A 22,273-nucleotide genomic window follows, 5' to 3' on the forward strand; every position below is an offset into this window, starting at 1 on the left:
CAAAATCTAGAGCATGAACAGCACCCCAGAAAGCTTCTTCATGGCCACTTGCAGCCAGCACCCCCCCCCCAAAAAGGTCACCACTACTCTGTCCTCCAGGATCACGGACACGTTCTGCCTCCTTCTGAACATGGTGGACCAATAGAACGTACATTCATTTGTGTTGTTTGTGGCATTAATCCATATTAATGAGTTAACCGTGGCCCAATATTTTTCACTCCTGCCTGGTATTCCATTGTACAAATATACTATAGTTTATTTATGCATTTGCCGTTGATGGTCAATTGGGTTAGGTTTCATTTTCATCTGTTTTGGGTATCTTCGCATGTTGATTACGTAGGCACTTAGTTGTTTGGGAAGTACATCTAGGAGTGAAAATGCTGGGTCGTACAGTGTGCGCACACTCCGCTTCGGTAGATGCTCCCAAATGTTTCTCAGAAGTGTAACGAATTTCCATTCCCACCAGGGTGCAGGTGGCTCCTCGAGAGTCAGAGTGCCCTGTTTCTGCCTTCTAGGAGAGAGGCTTGCGTGACTGGACCCCAGGCGTGTTCTTTAGTGGCTATGTGGTTGGATGTTGTCATTAAGATCGTAGCCAATAGTTCAGAGATTCGGATTCCTTCTCCAGCTTCCTTAATGTGGTTCCTCTAACTTGACCTTAGCTACATCAGTAGTAGGATGAGGCAACAGAGGTATCAGGTCTGTTCCACATGTTTACCTGAGTTGGAATCTGAATGCAACTACTCCCCTATCCCTACATGCCCCCCCCCACTCGTCCCTGGCTATGGTCACACTGCCATCTGGTATTTCTATCTAGGATAAGGAGGGAGGAAGACAGAGGACAACTGCCACCCCCACTTTTTCCTTTCTGGACTTCTCTCTTCTCCTTCTTTTTGTTCTTCTTCCCTCCTTCCTTCCCCCATTTTTCTTTCCTTTCTAATTTCTCCTCTTTCTTCTTCATATCACAGCCAAGCCTTGAGTGCCCATTAAGCTTGCACTGTTCTAGGCAATGGGGAATCTTGATACAATAGACAGTAGACGTGCTCCCCTTTGCTTAAGGATTTTATTGTCTCAGGAAGCTTATTCACAACACTTCACTAGAACGGGAACTGAAAGGCAGTGATGTCATTGTACTTACTGAAAGAAAGAAGATATTTTTTGGCATTGGATGTGGAATTATTGCTACCCTCTTTGTATTTTCTTACATCTACAGCCTTTTAAAACATGAGGATCCCTTTGTGATATTACAAAGTCCTCACACTCTTACACAATGAGTAATAAGAATCTGAGGACTATTGATTGAAAAAATGTGCGGTGTTAAAAAGCTACTGTGAATTCACTTATGCTCACAAATGCATATGCCTTTTAAGCCATACCAGTTTGACTATCTTTATGCGTATGAGACATATCGGATAAACAGATACCAGAAGTGCCTGTTAAACACAGAATTTCCTGGACTTCCTGAAATTTTTCTGCAGTTTTACTCCAGAGAATGATTTCTCGCCAACTCCTCCCTCTAATGGAAAATCGTGACCAGGTACATTGTTTGATGTTTGATAGAGCTGCCCAATCCTCTCTCCTTTTCTTTTTTCTTCTGTAAGAGACACAGGTTGGGGACCTGTGTGCATAAAATTTCAGCATGCTCGGTTGATCATGTGGCCTGTGAAATCCCAGCCAGATGGCGACAACCCGTATTGAATTCCACGGTACTTGGGCTCCATCCACAGAGCAGAGACCTCAACTAGAAGGTGGAACATTTATGCCAAAGACAGACCGTCTCTGTATTGAATTGGACACATTTAAGCCTATTCTTATTTTGGTTTTGTGACTTCTCAGCATTATACAGACATGGAAGATTCTGACATTTAAATAAGGGAGATTTATCTCCCAAACATCGTCTATTTGTATCCCGAATCCTGTGCTCTTTCTCTCCCCCACCCCACACCAAAGGTTTTTTTTCTCTCCAGCAAGATGTTCAGTGACCCTTGGAAATTACGGAGGCAGAGATCGTAGTTCCAGTACTAGGACTTCTAGATCCCAGATCGCCTGACTTAGACACAAGCATTTAGAATTAATGAAGCTCAGACCCCAAGGTCAGTGATCAGATGGTCTGGCTGACCTTACTCTGTTTCAAGGCCGCGTACTAAATCCCCAATCTGACCAGCAGCTTCCTCCCAGGCCAACTGGGCAAGAAGAGGACTTGGCCTCAACCCTGCAGACCCCAAGCTGTCTGCACTCCCGGGGCTGCAGCTCGCAGCTCACTGTGGCTGCGTCTGTTCTCACTGACAACACGAGCCTGCCGATGATGTTGCCCTAGATTTTCTACAAAGAATGTTGTTCCTTTGCCATTTCCAATTCCATTTGGGTTTCTGAGGAACTCAAAGTGCCCAATCCCTGGGCAAGACATGAAAAAGGATTGAAATGGGGTCAGCCCCCTCTTGGTGTTCACAGCAAACCCTGATGTAATCAGCAGTGTTGTCATCCTGACGTCTTGAGCTGTGGATGGAAGTTGGTTCCCTGCGGGACTCTATTGCTAGGACCTTTGATAGGAACTTTCTTGCCCCAAGAGTCAGCCTTGATTCCTGGGTTCCTAGGACTCTCTCTTCCTGACCCTTTGCCTGTGGCTTCACATATTCCTTCCTCTCTTGGGCTCTTGCTGATTCTCAGATCAGTGAATCACCAGCTAAGCAAGGAGGGAAGCCCTGTGTCACCTCCGGTCAACACTCTTTTATGGATCCACCCACTCCGTGCCAAGACCTGTGCCCGGGACAGGGGATACAGGAAAAATAAGGCAAGATCCCCACCTTGAATAAACTTATCTTCCAATGGGGAAGATATAGAAGCAATTGACAATTAAACTTGAGTGTGCCAGATTCTTTATTGATGAAGCATTCTGATGTCATGGAAGGAGAAACCGTGGTCTCCTACCAACATCCCTGTGCGATCAGGGAAGACTTCCTGAAGATGGAGACCTCTGAACTGTTGCCAAGTTTTCAGCTTCATACCATGCAGCTGGCACATCCAGAATAAATAGTTATGAGTGCTAGTGATACTGATGACAATTTACAATTCAAAATGATCAGCAATTTTTTTGCAAGTGGCTTTCTCCCCATCGTTACATATCTCGGGGGCAGGAGAGTTTAATCTGCACACTCCACCTGCCTCTGAGGCCAGGACTGGACTCTAATCACAGCTGTGTTACTGGGATAGAATTTCCTGGTGACCTTCCTCCACACCAGGGGTCCCCAAACTTTTTACACAGGGGGCCAGTTCACTGTCCCTCAGACCATTGGAGGGCTGGACTATAAAAAAAACTATGAACAAATCCCTATGCACACTGCACATATCTTATTTTAAAGTAAAAAAAAAAAAGGGAACAAATACAATATTTAAAATAAAGAACAAGTAAATTTAAATCAACAAGCTGACCAGTATTCAATGGGAACTATGCTCCTCTCACTGACCACCAATGAAAGAGGTGCCCCTTCCGGAAGTGTGACGGGGCCGGATAAATGGCCTCAGGGGGCTGCATGCGACCCACGGGCCGTAGTTTGGGGACCCCTGCTCCACACGATAGCACCGTTGTTCAATTTTCTATCTCTCACCCACCTATAACAGCCTGCCTTCTATTACATGTGAGGAGACACTGTTCTCCATAGAAAACAGTTGAAGAACCCTAGGTCCACCAAGCATACCCTTGGTCTCATCCATTGGCCCCACTGTTCCCAGGATACCCCAAACTCCTTAGCAGGAAATCTGAGTCCTTTGAAATGGGCTCCTGCCCTTCAGGCCTTTCCTTTGATCACTTCTCCCTTCCCCAAAATTCTGAAACAATCCCTGATCTCAAAACACTCCCATGTTTTTTCCTGCCTCCAACCCTCTGCAAATTCAATCATCTCATCTTGCCATAGTTACCGGTTTGCAGGACCGTCTCTCCCACAGGATTCCAAGCTCGTAGAGGCCAAAGATCATGTTATCCATCTCTGTATGAAAATACTGAGATGCTGACCACGTGCTAAGTGCTTAAGAAACGTCCTTTTTGGAATGAATGAAGGAATGAATGAATGAGGGACTGAATGAGCATTGGGGGAGTAAAAGGCAAAAGACAAATGGTGGCTTTGGAGAACCAAAAAGCAGTTTCCTTGACCAAAAAAATGAAACAGATCATTAAACTCAGCTTCTCAAAACCACACACTGTTTCTTTCCATACCATCACTGCTTGGGGTCAGGTGCTTTGGCCAGGAACCAAGGGGAAAAAACACGTAGATGTGGGCCTGCAAGGGCACCATGGGTGGACTGATTTTAGAAGATGTCTTTCAGCAAATTCTCAGGCCCTGGATGAAGCCTAAAGGGTACAGGTTCAAAATGGACTTTTTACAACTGACCCCGGGGGAGAAATGCTCAGGCAGTCTGAAGGCTAGTCACATTGCATGCTATAAAACCCTCTCCTGGAGCAACCCCCTGTGTGCTCTGACAGTCTTACAGAACGGAAGGAAATCTAATCTGAAAAGCAACTGCAGTCCCGGGGGAGGCGGGGCGCATGAGCCGGAGGGGAAGTAAGGAGCTGAGTCCTCTTATTTAAGACAGAGCAGAGCCTTCTTGGAGGCCTGCACCTTCTCTCCGGACCTGCAGCCTCGGACTCATAGACTCCACGACTTGGGAGGGCACAGGACGGGCTATGTGGTCTACTCTACGCCACGCCTCAGCGTCCCTGGCTTCAGGCAGGAAATGACGTCATCACCAGCAGTACTGATCGTGTCATGGGTGTGTGCCAGGCACTCTGTGCATGTGAGCTCATCGAAGTCCGACAAAACCCCTGGATGGGAAAGACTGTTGTCCTTCGTTAGGTAGGTGTTCCAACTGGCGCTCAGAGAGACTGAGCAAGTTCCTTAGCCTCTCTGTGCCTCCTCTCCAAGGGGGTGTGATAATGGCCCCTCAGTCACATCGAGTTGATATGGGGGCTACGGGGGTTAATTTTTGAGAGTTCTAGCCTAGAGCCCGAAGCAGAACAGAATTTGTGTAACATTGTTAAATAAAAGAATAGAAAAATAGATAAATGAATGGGTGTGGGGATGGATAGATAAGAGGAGTATCTGGATCTAGATCAAATGGGATGAAGGTGGGAGTTGAATGCAGATGGTCTGCTTCTCCTACCTCCACTGATTGTCTGGACCTTACAGGGTGATTCAACATGCCCCCCCCAAAAAAAAACTCTCAGGAAAGGGCACTAGCTTGCGTAATTCAGTCTAGTGTTTTCTTTGATTTCCTGGATGGTGTCTACTTGAATTTTCATTCATTCCTTTTTACAAATCTGAAACCCATGGCTTCCACCTTGTAAACGCGTGAGTGGATCATGTGCGACACCGTGCGCATGCGCGGGCCTGCGCCGTCTGTATCCTCTCGGGACAGGACTTGGTCTGACCAATTCTGTAAGTTTCATGCAGTCTCTTGCACCCAAGCTACAGATGGAAGCAAATCTCGGACATACACACAGCGCTGTCTCAATTATCCTTGCCTGTTCCCTTTTAGAGTTTACATCTTTCTGGCTCCTGCCTCTTAAAGTCCCACCACTCTGACTTTGAACTGGCAACATGAAAGAAGAGAGAGAGCGGTGAAACCCTGCTCTGACACACAGCCGTCCTTGGCATGGCACAGGCCTCAGAGGCCGGCACAGACACCTGTGCTGGCATTGTCCTCCTCCCTGAAGACAGATCCAGGAAGAGCTTTCGAACAGGTGTAACTCCCATGGACGCAAGGGTGTTCTCCAGTGCGCATGAGCCTCCCGTCTGTCACCAGAGGTATAAATAGAGAGGGAGAGAGCTCTCCGCTCTCAGGCGGAGGGAGGAAGACAATATGGGCCTGGCTGCAAAGCCGGAGCTGCTCAGGCTCTGCTCCCAGGAGACCTCTTAGCTTTTGTCTTTCCAACAAGAATGAGTCTGCTGCAGGGAAGACAGTTAATTGTCCCATTTACCAGCTCCAGTTTACAGGATCACGTCGACAGGGAGCACGGCCTCTTTGTAATGGAGCAACTGACGGCGGAATGAACATCACAGAACTGCTCCTTGCAAAAATGGCATTGGCTGCTTCACTCTCGCTGAGGACACGCGGACTTCCCAGCCTTCCACTCTCCAGTCCACGGCCAGTTCCCTTCTGCTCTGTGTTTTCTTTCTATCGCTGGCAGAAACACTCACCAACAGTGCTCACCTCTTCACAGTGCTGCGCAGTGTAAGCCTGGGGGTGTGAGGAACGGAGCAGAAATGCACAATGCAGATCCAGTGCTTACTATGTGCTACGGGCCATGAGAACTACCAACATCATAGCGCACAGTCCCCGGTCTCCCTCAAGGAGATTGCAATATACTTGAGTAAATTAAAAACGAAATCAAGTATTTGAACTCCAGTTCAGCATGCTCGTAGCAGAAGGCTACGAGACAGGAATGATTAACTGGAAAATGACCGGACAGGCTGGGATTGGTATTGAGACTTGTATGTTTTGTTCTCCGTTCAGGGTGCAGGTCTGGTTTAGCAAGCTGACTTAGTCCAGCAGAGGCCTTGTGTGGGCAGAGGGCAGAGGAAAATCTTCATGTTCTACCCTGTGCAAAAAATCAGGGTGATGTTTCTGATATGCAGACTGACCCTGTTACAGGCATACAAGCCCTCCTTTCTTTGAGAGAACACCAGCGAAAGATGTGCTGGGAATGTGACACAACATGGGGCAAGGACCGATCTTTGTGTCCTCGGGAACTCTAAAGGGAGGTGAGTCAACAGCACACTGTATTTTTGAAAGGACAGTACTGGTGCTTTTGTGAGGAGAGAAAGCGCTGCTGGAAACCGTGAGGCTCGGAGCGGGAATGGAATTTAGACACGATGTCTTCCTCCCTGAAGACAGATCCAGGAAGAGCTTTCGAACAGGTGTAACTCCCATGGACGCAAGGGCGTTCTCAAGTGCGCATGAGATTCCCGTCTGTCACCAGGGGTGTTGGGTGGACAGTGGGGTCACATGACAGAGCCTCCATGACGTGTGACTGTGGGAAAGCACTGAGGTTGCTGGAAGGAAAGGATTTGAAATCAGCATGCCCCTTGTCATCACTGTGCCTGTACCCTTCTTTGTGAGTGGAGAATTCACAAAGACACACATTCCCTATTTTCTCTTTCCATAAATACATATGCTGTTCAAATCCTGACCACAAGTTAAACATGTGTATATGCTTGTGGTTCAGTGGAGAAGCAAATTGACATGAGCCCCCTTCTGTGACAAACACATAGCTCAGGATGAAAAGCAACTGCACACACACACACACACACAGACACTCACACCTCACACACTTACACAATGCACCGTCAAGGTGAAAAGGAAGGGACACGCTTAGAGAAGGGAAATGGGATATTCTCAGTACTTTTCAGTGGAGATCCGGCAGCCTAAGGTAATACAGCTGTAGGGTGGAGAACAGGACTTTAAGAGCCACATGGGGTACCCTGAATCATGCAAAGGGAATAGAAAATGATACCACTGTATAAATCTAAGACCTTCAGGAGTCAATGCATCTGTGAAAAAGAGATTAGAAAAAAATGTCCATCAGAGCAGAGCAAGTACAAGAAGGCTTGCCATCTGTTTGGAAGCTCTGAGTGAGAAATTAAAACCGAAATGAGTATGGAAGGTCTAAATGTATACTATTTAAATGGTGCAGCAATTACAGTAATTTTTTTTTCATACAAAAACTGGCACACTGGAAGCCCCTGGGACCACCGGTGGAAGAAACCGAGAACCCCACCTTGGGGACATTGCTACAGCCTGGTATGCTTGGGCCCCATGGGCTGTAGGGGAGAAAACACCTGCTGACGATTATCTCATAATCAAAAGTTACTAATATCCCAGGGAGGTAATTCACCAGGAAGGTCAGCACACACAACGACCAGAAAATCGGGAACCCCACGAACTAAGGGAGCAAGGAGGGGGTCGGGGCAGAGAACAATCTGAAGATTGTAGGGTTCAAGTGATTAAATATAAAAGTTTTTAAAATAACAGAAGAGTAGGACATTCTGATAAAAAAGAACAGGCAGAATTTTAAAAGAGCCAGATGAATGTCACAATTAAAATGGATGAAAATTAAAACATAAAGCTAAATCTTAGTAATGAAAGAGTAAATGAACTGGAGAATATAAGAATTCTCTAACTGCAGGACCTAGAGATAAAGGAATGCAAAATAGTAAAACAAAGTTAATAACCTAGAGGATAGAATGGAAGAGCCAGAAGAGTTTAAGCAAAAATTTTCAGAAGAAAAAGCTAGGATTATCACATGTCATTAGAGAATTATGATACCACTACACGCCTTATTAGAATGGCTAAAATCCAAAACGCTGACAGCATTAGTCACTGCTGGCGAGGAAGGGGGGGGGCGGCGACAGGACCTCCTATTCACTGCTGGTGAGGATGGAAAATGGCAGGGTCACTTTGGAAGTTTCCTACAAAGCTAAGCATAGTCTTACCGTGCAATCTCACCACGTGTCAAATGAGGTGAAAATTTATGTCCATGAAAAATACTGCACACGAATGTTTTTTTGTTTTATTTTGTTTTTGTTTTCTTAAGTGAGAGGAGGGGAGATAGTGAGACGGACTCCCACATGCGCCCCGACCGGATCCACATGACAACCTCTGTCTGGGGTTGATATTCAAATCAACTGAACCATCATCCTCAGCACTCAGCATCCAGGGCCAACACTCACACCAATCAAACCGTTGGCTGTGGGAGGGGGAGAGTGAAAGAAGGGAGAGGAGGGAGGGGAGAGAAGTAGATGGTCACTTCTCTTGTGTGCCCTGACTGGGGATTGAACCCAGGACATCCATATACCGGGCCAGTGCTCTATCTACTGAGCAAACCAGCCAGGGCCTGCACATGAATGTTCATAGCAGCTTTATATATAACTGGTAAAACCTGAGGACAGCCAAGATGTCCTTCAGTAGGTGAATGGACAAATAACACGTCTATGCGAGAGATTATTATTCGGCAGTAGAGATAACGGAGCTACCTAGCCACTTAGAACACACAGAAGCCCCTGAAGTGCGTACTGTCCAGCGAAGAAGCCTGTAGGAGAGGCTGCATACTCCGTGCTTCCAACCACATGACATTTCAGAACAGACAAAACCGGAGAGACAGTTGGAAGATTGGTGGTTGCCAAGAGTTGGGGTGGGGGTGGGAGGTGGGGGAGAGATGAATAGGTGAGACACAGGGGATGTTTAGGGTAGTGAAAATTTTCTGTATTGTGCTATAATGGTGGATACCTGACACTGCGCGTTCCGCAAAACCCATAGAACTACAGCACAAAGAGTGAACCCTAATGTAAACTATGGCCTTTAGTTAGTAATAATGATTGAGACCGGTTCATAAATTATATAAAAACTTTACCACCCCGATGTCAGATGTTAATAGGGGAAATCTAGGGGAAGCCAGGGAGTATATGATAACACTCAGTACTTTCTGTTCAGTTTTTCATTATTACTAAAACTACTCAAAAAATAAAGTCTATTCTTTATTAAACAGATAGGATAGGGAGAGTGAATATGCAAAGCAACAATGGGTGAGCTTTTCCCAGAATTAAAGTTATGAGTCACCAGGTTGAAGCATCACAGTAAGTCCAGAGCAGAACAAATCAGACACATCCACACCTAGATTCTACCCCAAAGACAAAATGAAATTCTCAAAGGCAAGTAGAGAGAAAATAAAAATTGCATAGCGAGTAATGATAATTAGATTATGAGCCGACTTCTAATAATACCTGTAGTCTAGACCAGAAGGGAACTAATAACTTCAAAAGGTCAAGAAAAGGTAATTGTCAACTTAGATTTCTATGTTCCGCCAAATCAGTCAAGAGTGAGAACAAACCAAAAACAATATACACTGATACCACAAAAATTTAAAAAAGAGAGCAATTAAACGCAATCATTAAAGTAATTTCTTCACAAGAGATCAAATAAACATGGAGTTTTTTTTTATTTTTCTCTGCATGTCTCTTGCATCTTAGAGAATATACATGTAGTCCTTCCTACCTTCCATTTAACATTATATGCATCTTCCTTGATTTTCACTGTTCTTGAAAAATAGTTTGTAAGGGCTGAATCACAATCTAAGTGCCAAAGTTTAGTGAATTGCTAGACAGTTAGTGTGATTGCTGGACACTGAGATCAGAAAATATCCTCCTAAATGGCAACTGGATAAAATGCACATAAAAGAGAGACAAAACGATGCTAAGCAGGCCTGCTCTTTTATCCTCTGAGAGCCCAACCTGGTTCTTTAATTGCTTACTGAAGTGGGGAAGTGTTTAGTGTGCAAGGGGCCATTCAGAGCCAGTTGGGACGTCTCTTCTCAATCAAGGCTTTGTGCACACGCTGCTTGTGGGTGACTTTTTGAAATAATGCTGGATGTTCTTTTAAAGGCGGAGGAAAGAAGAAACTGATAATATTTGAGGAATACTGTGCGCCAGGCACTGCGCTGGGGCCTTCCTTTACAACAATCCCATGAAGGCTACGATTTACAAGAAGTGATCCAGGCACTGCATTTAGTAATTTTGCCTATGTGAGCTCATTTGATCCTCACCACAAATCTAGGAAATATGCAGTATTATACCCGTTTCACAGGCTGGATAACTGGGGCTCCAGAGTCACACAGCTAGTAGTGATGAAGTCGTAACTGCGCTGTGGGCCTTCCCACTGTGCACCCTGGTTCCCAGTTTGTCCCTAGTCCTGTTCCAGGATTAGATCATGTGTTTGGGGTGAGGATAGAGAAAAATGGGATGGGCAGAACATAATGATAATGAACAAAAAAACAAAACAAAACAAAAAACCAAAACAGAGACTGTGCCAAATTCTCCACACATTATCTCATTTCATCCTCCTACAATGATATTAGACAGATATTGTTGTTATTATTATTATTATCTTCACTCAACAGGTAAGTGGACATAGACCGGAAGAACTCAGAAACTTGTCTGAAGGCCACACAGCCATAGTCACACATGTTTGTCCCCACCCCCAAGGAGCTTGCCCCAAAGTGCACGCCCTGTGCTCACCGCCCGCGGGCCTTGTCTCCTGTGCAGGTGAGATGGAGGAGCTGGAGACGCTGTGGCTCACGGGGATCTGCCACAACGAGAAGAACGAGGTGATGAGCAGCCAGCTGGACATCGACAACATGGCGGGCGTGTTCTACATGCTGGCGGCCGCCATGGCGCTCAGCCTCATCACCTTCATCTGGGAGCACCTCTTCTACTGGAAGCTGCGCTTCTGTTTCACGGGCGTCTGCTCTGACCGGCCAGGGCTGCTCTTCTCCATCAGCAGGGTCAGTACCCCCGGCGGCTACTTCCCTTTGTAGGAACGGGTGTCAGAAAGCATCGGGCTTCCAGAGACTCAGGAGTCTTGACTCCCTGGGGGCGGGGGAGGGGGGTCTGTACATCCCTCCCCTCCCTCTCTGACCGTGGGCATTTATAAGCCAGGGTCTGCAACCCAGATGACTGTGGAAGCAGAAAGGAAAGGGGAATGGGTGAAGCAGGCTGGGCATGAGGAAGATAGCACCGATGGCATGAGAAAGAGCTTCTGAACCTTGGTGTCAGCGGAGGGATCAATGGAGAATCCGCGGATCTATGACAGACTGCATAATGCTTCCTTCCCCTATAGGGGGCAGTCATCCTCAGCAGAGGACGGGAATGCAGAGCCAATATTTCAGGTGTTATCTGTGAAAGAGAAAGTAGACATCTGATTTTATAGGAAACCTTTCCATCTTTAAATATTAGTAACTAATTCCATTTTTTAAATAACACAAAACATCATGTGGGCCAAACAAAGCAGGCAGTGGCCTCCACCATTAGCACTCAGACACGCTACACCACACTACTAAAATTCCCACGCAGGATGGTATGGCGTGTGTGCGCACTCCAATAGAACGTGCATGACAAAACATAATCGACACGCACCGTCACGCCAGGTGCGTACACACCTAACAAAACACAGAGAGCATAGGCAATGCGGCAGAGCCTGAGATGAAACACAGACATGAAGAACCACGAGAATGTGCACACGCATCAGACGAAACAAAATACACGTTCCACCCAACATAAACTACAGCGCCACGTACACATGCGACAGTCAGCTCACATGCAATACAAGGAAAGCTCCTAGTATGCTGCCGTATGTGGCACGTTTGTGTTGCCATAGAAGGTACATATGACATAACTCACCAGTAATGATAACAATCATGGAAAATATTTGTGCATCACATTCGTGTGCTGGGCACCATGTAAGACCTTAATGCTCTCCATGGCATTAACCTACAAGCCAACTCTATGAGGCAGGGACTGTAATTATCTCCACGTCTCAGGTGGGAAAACTCAAGACTCATGAGGTTAGGGGAATTCCCCAGGGACACACGGTCTTGGGGAAGCCAAGATTTGAATCTAGATGCTGTGCCAGCCAGGGCCCATGCCCTCTTACATACGCAACAAATATCAAACACAGCAACACGAGATCTGATACAAATCAAACTATACAACAGATATGTGCATGTAACTCACGTGATGTTTACATATTCAACACAATCTAGTTACTTACTTGCATCACAATAAAAGCACATACATGCATATTGTTTACTCATCTTCCAACATAGTATAACATTATCTATCGGGTAATCAATCAATCAATCACCCATCCATCCATCCATCCATCCATCCATTCATCTATTCAACCTATTTATCTCTCTATTTCTCCTATTTTTTTACCTTGGAATTTTTTCACTCTGAAAGAGTTTAATGGATTAGACTTTAAAACACGGTGGAAAATATTTGGTTGAAAACACCTAATTTTATATGCCGAGTTTTACTGAGAAAACGAAATAACTGTTTTAAAAGGAGTTTGTGCATTCTTTGCACTTGTTGATTTAAAGAACCTTGGAGATTCAGAACGTACACGTGAGCTTAGGGGAGGAGGATTTCTCTTCTCCAGGCAGTGACACTATAAACTTGAGTTCTGTGCAAATAAGCATTTCTTAATTAGCTTGATGGCATCTAAACACACAGATTGCTTAAAAATAACAACACGCATGCATGCAGTTAGATATGCCAACTTGAAGCTAATTCTCTCTGCCAATTACGAAAGGCTTTCCATATCCAAAGGATTCTGGGATTATCGTGAGCAAACACACACTGTTACATTGACTTGTAAATCCTGTTTGTGTTTGGGAGAGTATTTCCTCTGTGTGGGATACCATTAAGGAAGCCAAGTTGATAGGATCATTATTATAAGAAATGAACTAAATCTGTCACTCCTATTCCAAGAATGGAAGTGGGGGAGAGACGGAAGACACAGTAGCGGCCACTGTTGTGTTGCAGCTGGACAGGCTAGACCTTGAACTTCAGCCTCCCTTCCCTGAGGGAGAGTGGACCCCTCCCCCCTCCCCATAGAAGCACCGAGGGCTTGACTCCTGTGCCCCTTGGAGACCCCCAGCTGCTGCTACTCCCACCCTGGAAGGTTGCAGGGAGCCCTGCCGAGCACTGGCCCTCCTTCTCCCCAGATTTGCCTTTTAAAACAAGTACAGCCTGATACGTGTGAATAAAAAAGATCTCATTCTTAATGTGTGTTTCTCATTCCGAGCTCCCCTAATAAATCCCTCTCTCATTTGTTAGGGGAACTAAGAATGGGCCTAGCCCCTGATGCGGTGCAGAGAAGGGCTTCTGGGTTGCTAAAAAATAATCATAATAATAAAAGTTCTTCCTTTCTGGTCAGGGGCCAGCACACACCTTTAAAGCTTGTCTTATGTGCGTAGTCACAGATGTGCCCCCTTACATGTGTGCAGAAGACACACATTGCAACAAAAGTGTCTTTATTTTGTACACATGATCATTTCCTTAAAAAACAAAACAAAACACTTCAGTGGGGAATTCCCAAGCAAAGAACCTAATTTCTTACAATTCAAGACCACAACACAATGAATTTTGCCTGTGGTGTAAACGAGAGCCTGGGCCACTCCCTCTAATCTCACAATACCCAGTGGAGTGGATTTGATCATACCCATCCTATAGGTGGAAAAGCTGAGGCCCTACAGGTTAGAATGGGACCGTTCTGGGGTCCCTTTGTGTTTCCTGGAAACAACAGGTTTTTTCTCACTTTGTCTCACATGCCAGAAAAAAAAAAACAAAACCAAGTGCGACAGAGGAGACCTGTCTGTGTGTGCAAGGCTGGGCCACAGGTTTCTGTCAGTTTCAGGGTTCAGACTCCTCTCTCAGGGACTTTGATCAGGATGCTCTGAAGTTCACTTCCACCCCAAGGCAGAGTTTTCAGCACATAAGCCGGGTCTCTCCATTACCCGTCCTCGTTTCAGCACTGTGACCAGCCAGACCGTAGACATTAAGATATTGCCACTCAACAGACTCACAGCCCTCCTTATGGGCTTGTCCCTTGGGGAGCTGCTGGATAATTGGAACAAACACAAACCTGAGATCCATGCACTCTGGCAGTGCCCGGGGAGAGGCCCAAGCTCAAAGAAGCCATTTCTTTAACATTAGAACCAGGCTTCCCCCACAGCTGTGGCCTTTGTCTCCAATGACCCACAGAACGATGCCCTCTTGCTGCTGTGGGATGTCCTTGGCTTGGTTCCTAACATGCATTCTCTCTCATATGGAAAATCATACTCACTGGCACCCACATAAGTTGTCTCCCGAGACGTGAGGGATGCGAGAGACACAGCGCAGACAAGGACCAGGGAGCTGGAACGTGGCCCCTCCCCTGGGCGCAGATGAGAAGGCTGGAGGCAATGAAGGCAGCCTGCGGCTAGCCCCCAGTTGGGACCTGCAGACAGACACAGACACTGCCTGAGTCCATTCAGGCTGCCCTAACACAGACTCGGTAGCTTACAAGTTACAGGAATTGATTGCTCACAGTTGTAGAACTGGGAATCCAAATGGCCAAGTGAGGGACCTGTTTGGAGTCACAGACATCCCCCTATGTCCTCATATGGTGGGAGAGGGGGGGCTCTCTGGGTCTGTTTTATAAAGACACTGATCCCATTCATGAGGGCTCCACTCTCGTGGCCTAGCACCTCTCAAACTGAATCCCCTAAATCCATCATATGAGGGGTTACAATCTCAATATATGAATCTGAGGGCGGTAGAGACACAAACATCAAGTCCAGAGCAGATCCTGAGGGACCAGACCCAGGCTCCAAGGACAGTGGGCCCATGCCCCAGTGAGGATGTTCTGAGAGGTCAGGGCCCTTGCCGGGAGCAGAGCAGATTGCCTGGACGAGCATGTTGAGTCCTCGTTGCCGATTTTAGCTGAGCCCACTGTGGAGTCGTGAGGGCATCCTATTTCTCCAACCCATAAAATGTAGCCGGAATGTATGAATAACAGAAAGGAGAAAAGAAAGAACTCTGCAGGGATTTGGCTCTGAAGGAGGGATTCGGGCTGCTCATCTAACCTAACCAGGAAGCCACAGCGGCTTTCCAGAACAAACCTTCGGCAATAAAGGGCATCCGGCCTTTCTTTGAAGCGCCGATGGAATGGGCCCTGTGCGCTCGTTCCAGCTTGGAAGGCGAGGTGAGGCAGTCAGAGAAGGGCAGGTCCGGGGTGGCCAAGCCGCTGGCCCCCCTCCCCCACACTCGCCCGGCCCCCCACTGCGTCGGATACTCTGCTTGCTTTATTGTTTTATCTCGCCTGGGCCCCCAACTGAGGACTACACAACCCCATTTTACAGATGCGGAAAAGGAGGCTCAAAAAGATGTAACAGCTTATCCAAAGTCACAGAGCTAGTCGAGGTGGAGCTGGGACCCTCATCCAGTGGGTTCTAGGTCTCCGACTGCTCCCATTGTTCTGTAGTGTGCACCCCTTCCCTCAGCAGCCCCTCTGGAAGATGGGTCAACTTAGTTGGAGAACGCTGTCACCAAAACCCGGGGCACAGGCTGTGTCTGTCATGCTGACGCCTTCCTGTGTCTTCACCGGGCAGACACCCCTGGGAGCTGCCTTCACTGTGTCCTGTGAGTTAGTGCCTGGGAAACCAGAGAGGAGAGAGAGCAGTCAGCCGCCGTCCTCTCATCTCCAGACACAAGACTCAGCCCCTGACCTCCTCGGTTGGCCTCTCCGAACGGAGAGATGCCGGCTCCTTGCAGCAGATGGCCCCATGCTGCTCTGACGGCGAACGGGCGGAGGGAAGTACTCAAACTCTCTAGGGCAAAGAGAGGGGCTCAGTAGAATAAAAGACTGAATAACTATTCTTCTTTGATCTCAAACACTGATGCCTCTTTAAAAAAGAAAATAGAAAATTGGAAAAAATAAATTGAAACTACTGTTTTCATTATACTAACAACAAGGAGAAGAGGCAGAGATCTTGGCTGGTTCAGACATAGAGGAGACACCCTGATTTTCACCCATCAGAGCACAGTCCCTCTAGGTCAAGGAATAAGATTATTACTATTACTAAACTGGGTAAAGAAAGCAGAGGTTAACAACAACAAAAAAGGTTCCGAAGCACTGTGCTGTGTGAAATATGCATGCGTTGGTATGATTTCCGCATCCGGCCACCCTGACGGCAAGGAGGAGGAGATGGTGCTTCTTGACAGGTGACTAGCCAGCCACACAGGACCCAGAGCAGGAGACTAAAGACCAGGCTGCAGGAAGGGGGAACGGGCCTGACGCGAGGGCCATTCAGCCCGGGCTTGAGGGAGTCGAAGAAAGAGACTCTCAGACACACAGCCAGAGGCTTTTCTGTTTGCCTCTCCCAGAAGGCTGGGGCGGAGACTCTCTCTAGAAAACTACAAGAAAAACATAGAAGGGTTGAGGCAGTCACAGTCCCTTGAGCATCTCTGCGGGTTAGACTTGTCCCACCACGGGAAACTGATGGAGCCACTATTATCAGTGTCCACAGTTAATCACATATACTTTCCACGAGTTTATGCCACAGCCAGCAGCAGCTGCCACGTTTGCTTTTACAAACCCCTACTTGGGCTGGCTCCTCATTCGTCTTGGGAGGACCAGGTCAAGTCCTGCAGGCTTGATCTGACTGTTCCTTATAGGTTCAGCTGCCAAACTGAGAGCAGGCGTGGGGAAGGAGGGACCACAGATCATCATGCCAGTGTGCCCTCTTGCCTGCGATCATAGCATGCATCAAGCATTCGTCCTCTGAGATACTATTAAGGAGAAGTAAATAGTATTTTCAAGAATGGAAGAAACTGTAGCAAAAAAACAAAGAGACATAGATGGACGTACCTATATTTGAGCTACCCAGGAGTCCCTGAGTCACTCGGTCCCCAGGTGGATTTAAATATAGCACACTGTGTCACCAGGACTCTCCACTGTCCTTCAGAACTAAAACCCAACTTCATGTTGAGCAAATTCATAGACAGACAAACAGACAAAGAATATATTGAGTGGGGTAAGAGAAAAGTTCGAGAATGGCCCCAAAGTTTCCATCTGTATCATGTTTCTCTCTCCCCTGGGTTCTATATTTTTCTATGATGGCTTCACTCTCAAGATAATGTCCCCACATGGTGGCAAGACCAATCCCTTACAACTGCTCTTTCTATCTCAGAGTTTATGTCTATTCCTAAAAAAAATAGTCTGATTGATTATCCATAAATTTCAATGTCTAGCCATAATCAGAAAAGATTTTTTGAATGACCTGCTTGGGTCTCGTGATTTGATTGATAGCTTCAGTATTTGGGTAAAAGTAATCTCCTAAAAGAATTAATAATAGGTGCTCCTTTTTAGACAACTTAGTTTGTCAACAGCCGACTCTCTGGTATCCAAATTCCAAAGATGATTCTGGGTAACTTTAATAAAAAGCATAAGTTGGCAGCATGAGTGTTTAAAGGTTGATTCAATATCCTTACATGTCTGTGTGGAAGCACTAAGACCTCATAGTTATATGAGCATGCATTGATACCTTTCGTCAAACTTCATGCATGATTATGTGTGAAAGTGTCTGATAATCTTGAGCCAGAGAGACAAGATAAGCCTGATGCTTTGCCACTGGTCTCATCCATTTAAGAAACATTATCAGGTTTCAGATTAGACTTCACTGTTTTTCCAGGGCTCTGACAAGAAGGCCAGGTCTCACCTTGCAGGTAGAGTTCAGGTGCAAAGTGGTTCCCTGTGCTTGCTGCTGCTGATGGTGTGTTGTGTCACTTCCCACAGGGCATTTACAGCTGCATTCATGGGGTGCACATCGAAGAGAAAAAGAAGTCACCGGACTTCAATCTGACTGGGTCTCAGAGCAACATGTTGAAACTCTTCCGGTCAGCCAAAAACATCTCCAACCTGTCCAACATGAACTCCTCAAGAATGGATTCTCCCAAAAGAGCTGCTGACCTCATCCAAAGAGGTTCCCTCATCATGGACATGGTTTCCGATAAGGGAAACCTGATATATTCAGACAATAGGTCCTTTCAGGGGAAAGACAGCATTTTTGGGGACAACATGAATGAACTCCAAACGTTTGTGGCCAACAGGCACAAGGATAACCTTAATAACTATGTTTTCCAGGGTCAGCACCCTCTGACCCTCAACGAGTCCAACCCTAACACAGTGGAGGTGGCCGTGAGCACGGAATCCAAAGGGAACTCTAGGCCCCGGCAGCTTTGGAAGAAATCAGTGGAATCTCTTCGCCAAGATTCACTGACCCAGAACCCCATGTCCCAGAGGGATGAGGGAACACTGGAGAATAGGACCCACTCCCTAAAGAGTCCCAGGTACCTTCCAGAAGAGGTGGCCCACTCGGACATTTCAGAAGCTTCGAGCCGTACCACGTGCCACAGAGAACCTGACAATAATAAGAACCACAAGACCAAGGACAACTTCAAAAGGTCGATGGCCTCCAAGTACCCCAAGGACTGCAGCGAGGTTGAGCGCTCCTACTTAAAAACCAAAGCGAGCTCCCCCAGGGACAAGATCTACACCATCGATGATGAGAAGGAGCCCAGTTTCCACCTAGATCCCCCCCAGTTTGTTGAAAACATGTCCCTCCCTGAGAACGTGGACTTCCCAGATGCCTACCCGGACCACAACGAGAACTTCCGCAAAGGGGACTCCACGCTGCCCGTGAACAGGAACCCTCTGCACAATGAGGACGGGCTTCCCAACAATGACCAGTATAAGCTCTACTCCAAGCACTTCACCTTGAAAGACAAGAGCTCCCCTCTCAGCGAGGGCAGTGACCGATACCGGCAGAACTCGACCCACTGCAGGGGCTGCCTCTCCAACCTGCCCACCTATTCGGGCCATTTCACCATGAGGTCCCCCTTCAAGTGCGACGCCTGCCTACGGATGGGGAACCTCTACGACATCGACGAAGACCAGATGCTGCAGGAGACGGGCAGTCCCGCCCCCCAGGAGGAGATCTACCATCAGGACTGGGCGCAGAACAATGCCCTCCAGTTCCAAAAGAACAAGCTGAGAATTAGCCGTCAGCACTCCTACGATAACATCCTGGACAAGCCCAGGGAGCTGGACCTCAGCAGGCCCTCTCGGAGCATAAGCCTCAAGGACAGGGAACGGCTCCTGGAGGGAAATTTGTATGGGAGTCTCATTAGTGTCCCCTCCAGCAAACTCTTGGGGAACAAAGGCTCCCTCTTCCCCCAGGGTTTGGAGGACAGCAAGCGGAGCAAGTCTCTGTTGCCTGACCATGCCTCCGATAATCCTTTCCTCCACGCCTACGGGGATGACCAACGCTTAGTCATTGGGAGATGCCCCTCAGACCCTTATAAACACTCCTTGCCATCTCAGACGGCAAACGACAGCTATCTTCGCTCGTCCTTGAGGTCCACGGCATCGTGCTGTTCCAGGGACAGTAGAGGCCACAACGATGTGTATATTTCTGAGCATGTTATGCCTTATGCTGCAAATAAGAATAATATGTACTCTACCCCCAGGGTTTTGAATTCCTGCAGCAATAGACGCGTGTACAAGAAAATGCCTAGTATTGAATCTGATGTTTAAAACCTTCCATTAATGTTTTATCTATAGGGAAACATGCATAATGGCCAACGTTCTGGAGGGGAAAATGTTGGATGTCCAATAGTGCCCTGCAAAAGAGGAAGACGATTTAGGAAGGTATTTTTATGTTGTTGTTGGTTCTTTTGCACATGGCTCCATGCAATAGTCTTCCACTCAAGGAATCTTGTGAGGTGTGTGCTGAGAATGGCAGATACCAGATAGGTGAGTCCTTAACCAAAAATAATAAACACAAGGGCAAGTCTCCCGGACATGCCCACTAGGTATGTTGGTAATAACGATGCCTTGGATGCCAATGGTGATGTTGTTGATTTCCTATATTCCAAATTTCATTAAGCCAGTCCATCATGTAATTTCCTCTTCAAAAATGCCTAACGGTTTCTCTAATACAGAATAAGCAATATGGTATGCATGTAAATCTGACACAGACCAAATACAACAGTTAAGAATGCATCTGCACTGTAGCGAGATTGACCTGTGCAAGAGATTAGGAGGTTTGCCTTTGTAACCGTTTCAGCTTTATTGTCATGCCTTTCATCACAGCCCAGGCCCAACCCTAGAACTCCAGGCTCCCCCAAAGACTAGCAAACCAGTGTGTTTCGTGCTAACAATGCTACCTTCATGATAGTCCATTTCCAAGACACATCTGGAGTAAGAGGCCGGAAGGGCCCTCAGGCAGAGAGCTAAAAGAATCTCTTTGGATGTCCATTTGTGTAGTTTCACAAACTCCCTCTCACCCTTGGCTTTGATGGTCTTGTTCAGAGCTGCGAAAAGTAACACATTTATGTCTTCGATATCTAAGTGTGGATCTTCTGTCAGTAACACAGCAGCCGTTATAGTTGATCCTGAAGATTCCTGTGTACGTAAGTTTGCATCCCCTCCCCTCTGGTGATGACTCAGGGTTGTATAGTATCTGTTACCCCTTTCCTCCCAGAGTAACTGTAACTCGTTCAGTCCCCGAACAGCCATGGTGGCATCTAATTAACTGTGTGTTGCTGTTCCCAGGGCTGTGAATTTGGTGGCATGCACCAACAGCCATATGTGTGCTGTGATCTGTAAGAAGTACGATGCCATCTGTCTGCAGAAGGCTAGCATGGTTTTAGGTTTATGTTTCTAACGTCATGAGATTTTAGTTGGACACTCGTTTCCACCCCCAGCCTCCTCAAATCATAATAAGCCTCCAAAACATGAGACACTCATGCATCTACCCTGAGCATCCTCCAAACTGTGGGTAAACGTCAGTGGGACAAGTGGTTTCTCTCTTCTGAAATATTCGCTCTGTTGAGTGAGGCTGTTTCACTAGCAGCAGCAGAGAAAGATGAAAAATTCCTCAATGCACTTGTCATTTCCGAGTTGCCTCCATTATCCCATTGTTACTCTACTCAAACCTGTGCATGTATGATGTGAAATCATACTCACTGAACATAATCAGGGGCAGAGAAGGGAATCTTTATGCCTGGGAAGCTCTTGGCATTGTGCCTGGCACAAGCAAAGTACCTAAATAAATAAACAAGGACAGTTATTATGTTGTGATACTTTGTCAGACCAGACTTTTCTAGTTCAAAGGTTAACTATTATAAAGCCCACAAACAATATGAAACATTTTCTATAGTTCTAGCTTAGTAATGAGTGTGTTTTAAATACATTACCATCCCTGGAATATATTTTGGAGAAGTAGCCATCAGTCTTGTCAGTGCCTCAGTCAGCTTTGGTGACATAGTGCAGGGACCCTAACCAAAGGGAAACTAGCCTGACCGTTGTTTCCTCTTGCATTTTGTTTTGGGTTCTTGGAAAAGCGGACAGAGCAACAGGTTGAAAAATTATCTGATTTCTTTTATTCACGGTGTGTTCTGTTTTGAAGGTCGTGTTGTCCTGTGAGCGGGCAGGTGCCAGGAATAATTCTGTTGGAGCTGGAGGACTCATTGAGTGCTCCATCTTTGGAGAAGTGCACCTGACTTACAATATTCCTCTAACGATGAAAGCTGGTTGCAACCCATTTCAGTCAGTAGTAAAGAGACAGAGGAAGGCAATGGGCGAGAAGGTTTCCCATCATCTTTGAGGTCGAAAGGAAGAAGGGACTGGCTAGACGCTGATGACAGATGTACTTGAGCCCCTGCATTTTATTTCATGGGAGTTGCCCCATTGCTGCCCCTTGGCCCAGTGATGGAGGAGCCTAGAGTGAAGAACTTTGAATAGTCACCCGGTTTCCAACCTGAGGCATACCATTGATGGTATTGTCTTTAGCACATTCTGCCTTTGCCCTTTGAAGCATCGTATCCAAGGCCCATCTTCCTCC

General features: G+C 46.7%; 1 protein-coding gene across 1 annotated transcript in view; it reads left to right on the forward strand.

Moving 5' to 3' along the window:
• The window catches only part of GRIN2A (glutamate ionotropic receptor NMDA type subunit 2A), a 409,746-nt gene extending 387,898 nt beyond the window's left edge, over nucleotides 1–21,848 (forward strand). Inside the window, exons 13-14 of the mRNA XM_066274896.1 lie at nucleotides 11,088–11,326; nucleotides 18,163–21,848. Of these exons, the coding sequence (XP_066130993.1) occupies nucleotides 11,088–11,326; nucleotides 18,163–19,962 (2,039 nt within the window). The 3' untranslated portion in view covers nucleotides 19,963–21,848. The remainder of the gene's footprint in view (nucleotides 1–11,087; nucleotides 11,327–18,162) is intronic.
• Nucleotides 21,849–22,273: the final 425 nt, after the last annotated feature.

Source organism: Saccopteryx bilineata, chromosome 4 (assembly GCF_036850765.1).
Source record: "Saccopteryx bilineata isolate mSacBil1 chromosome 4, mSacBil1_pri_phased_curated, whole genome shotgun sequence".
Classification (NCBI taxonomy): Eukaryota; Metazoa; Chordata; class Mammalia; order Chiroptera; family Emballonuridae; genus Saccopteryx; species Saccopteryx bilineata.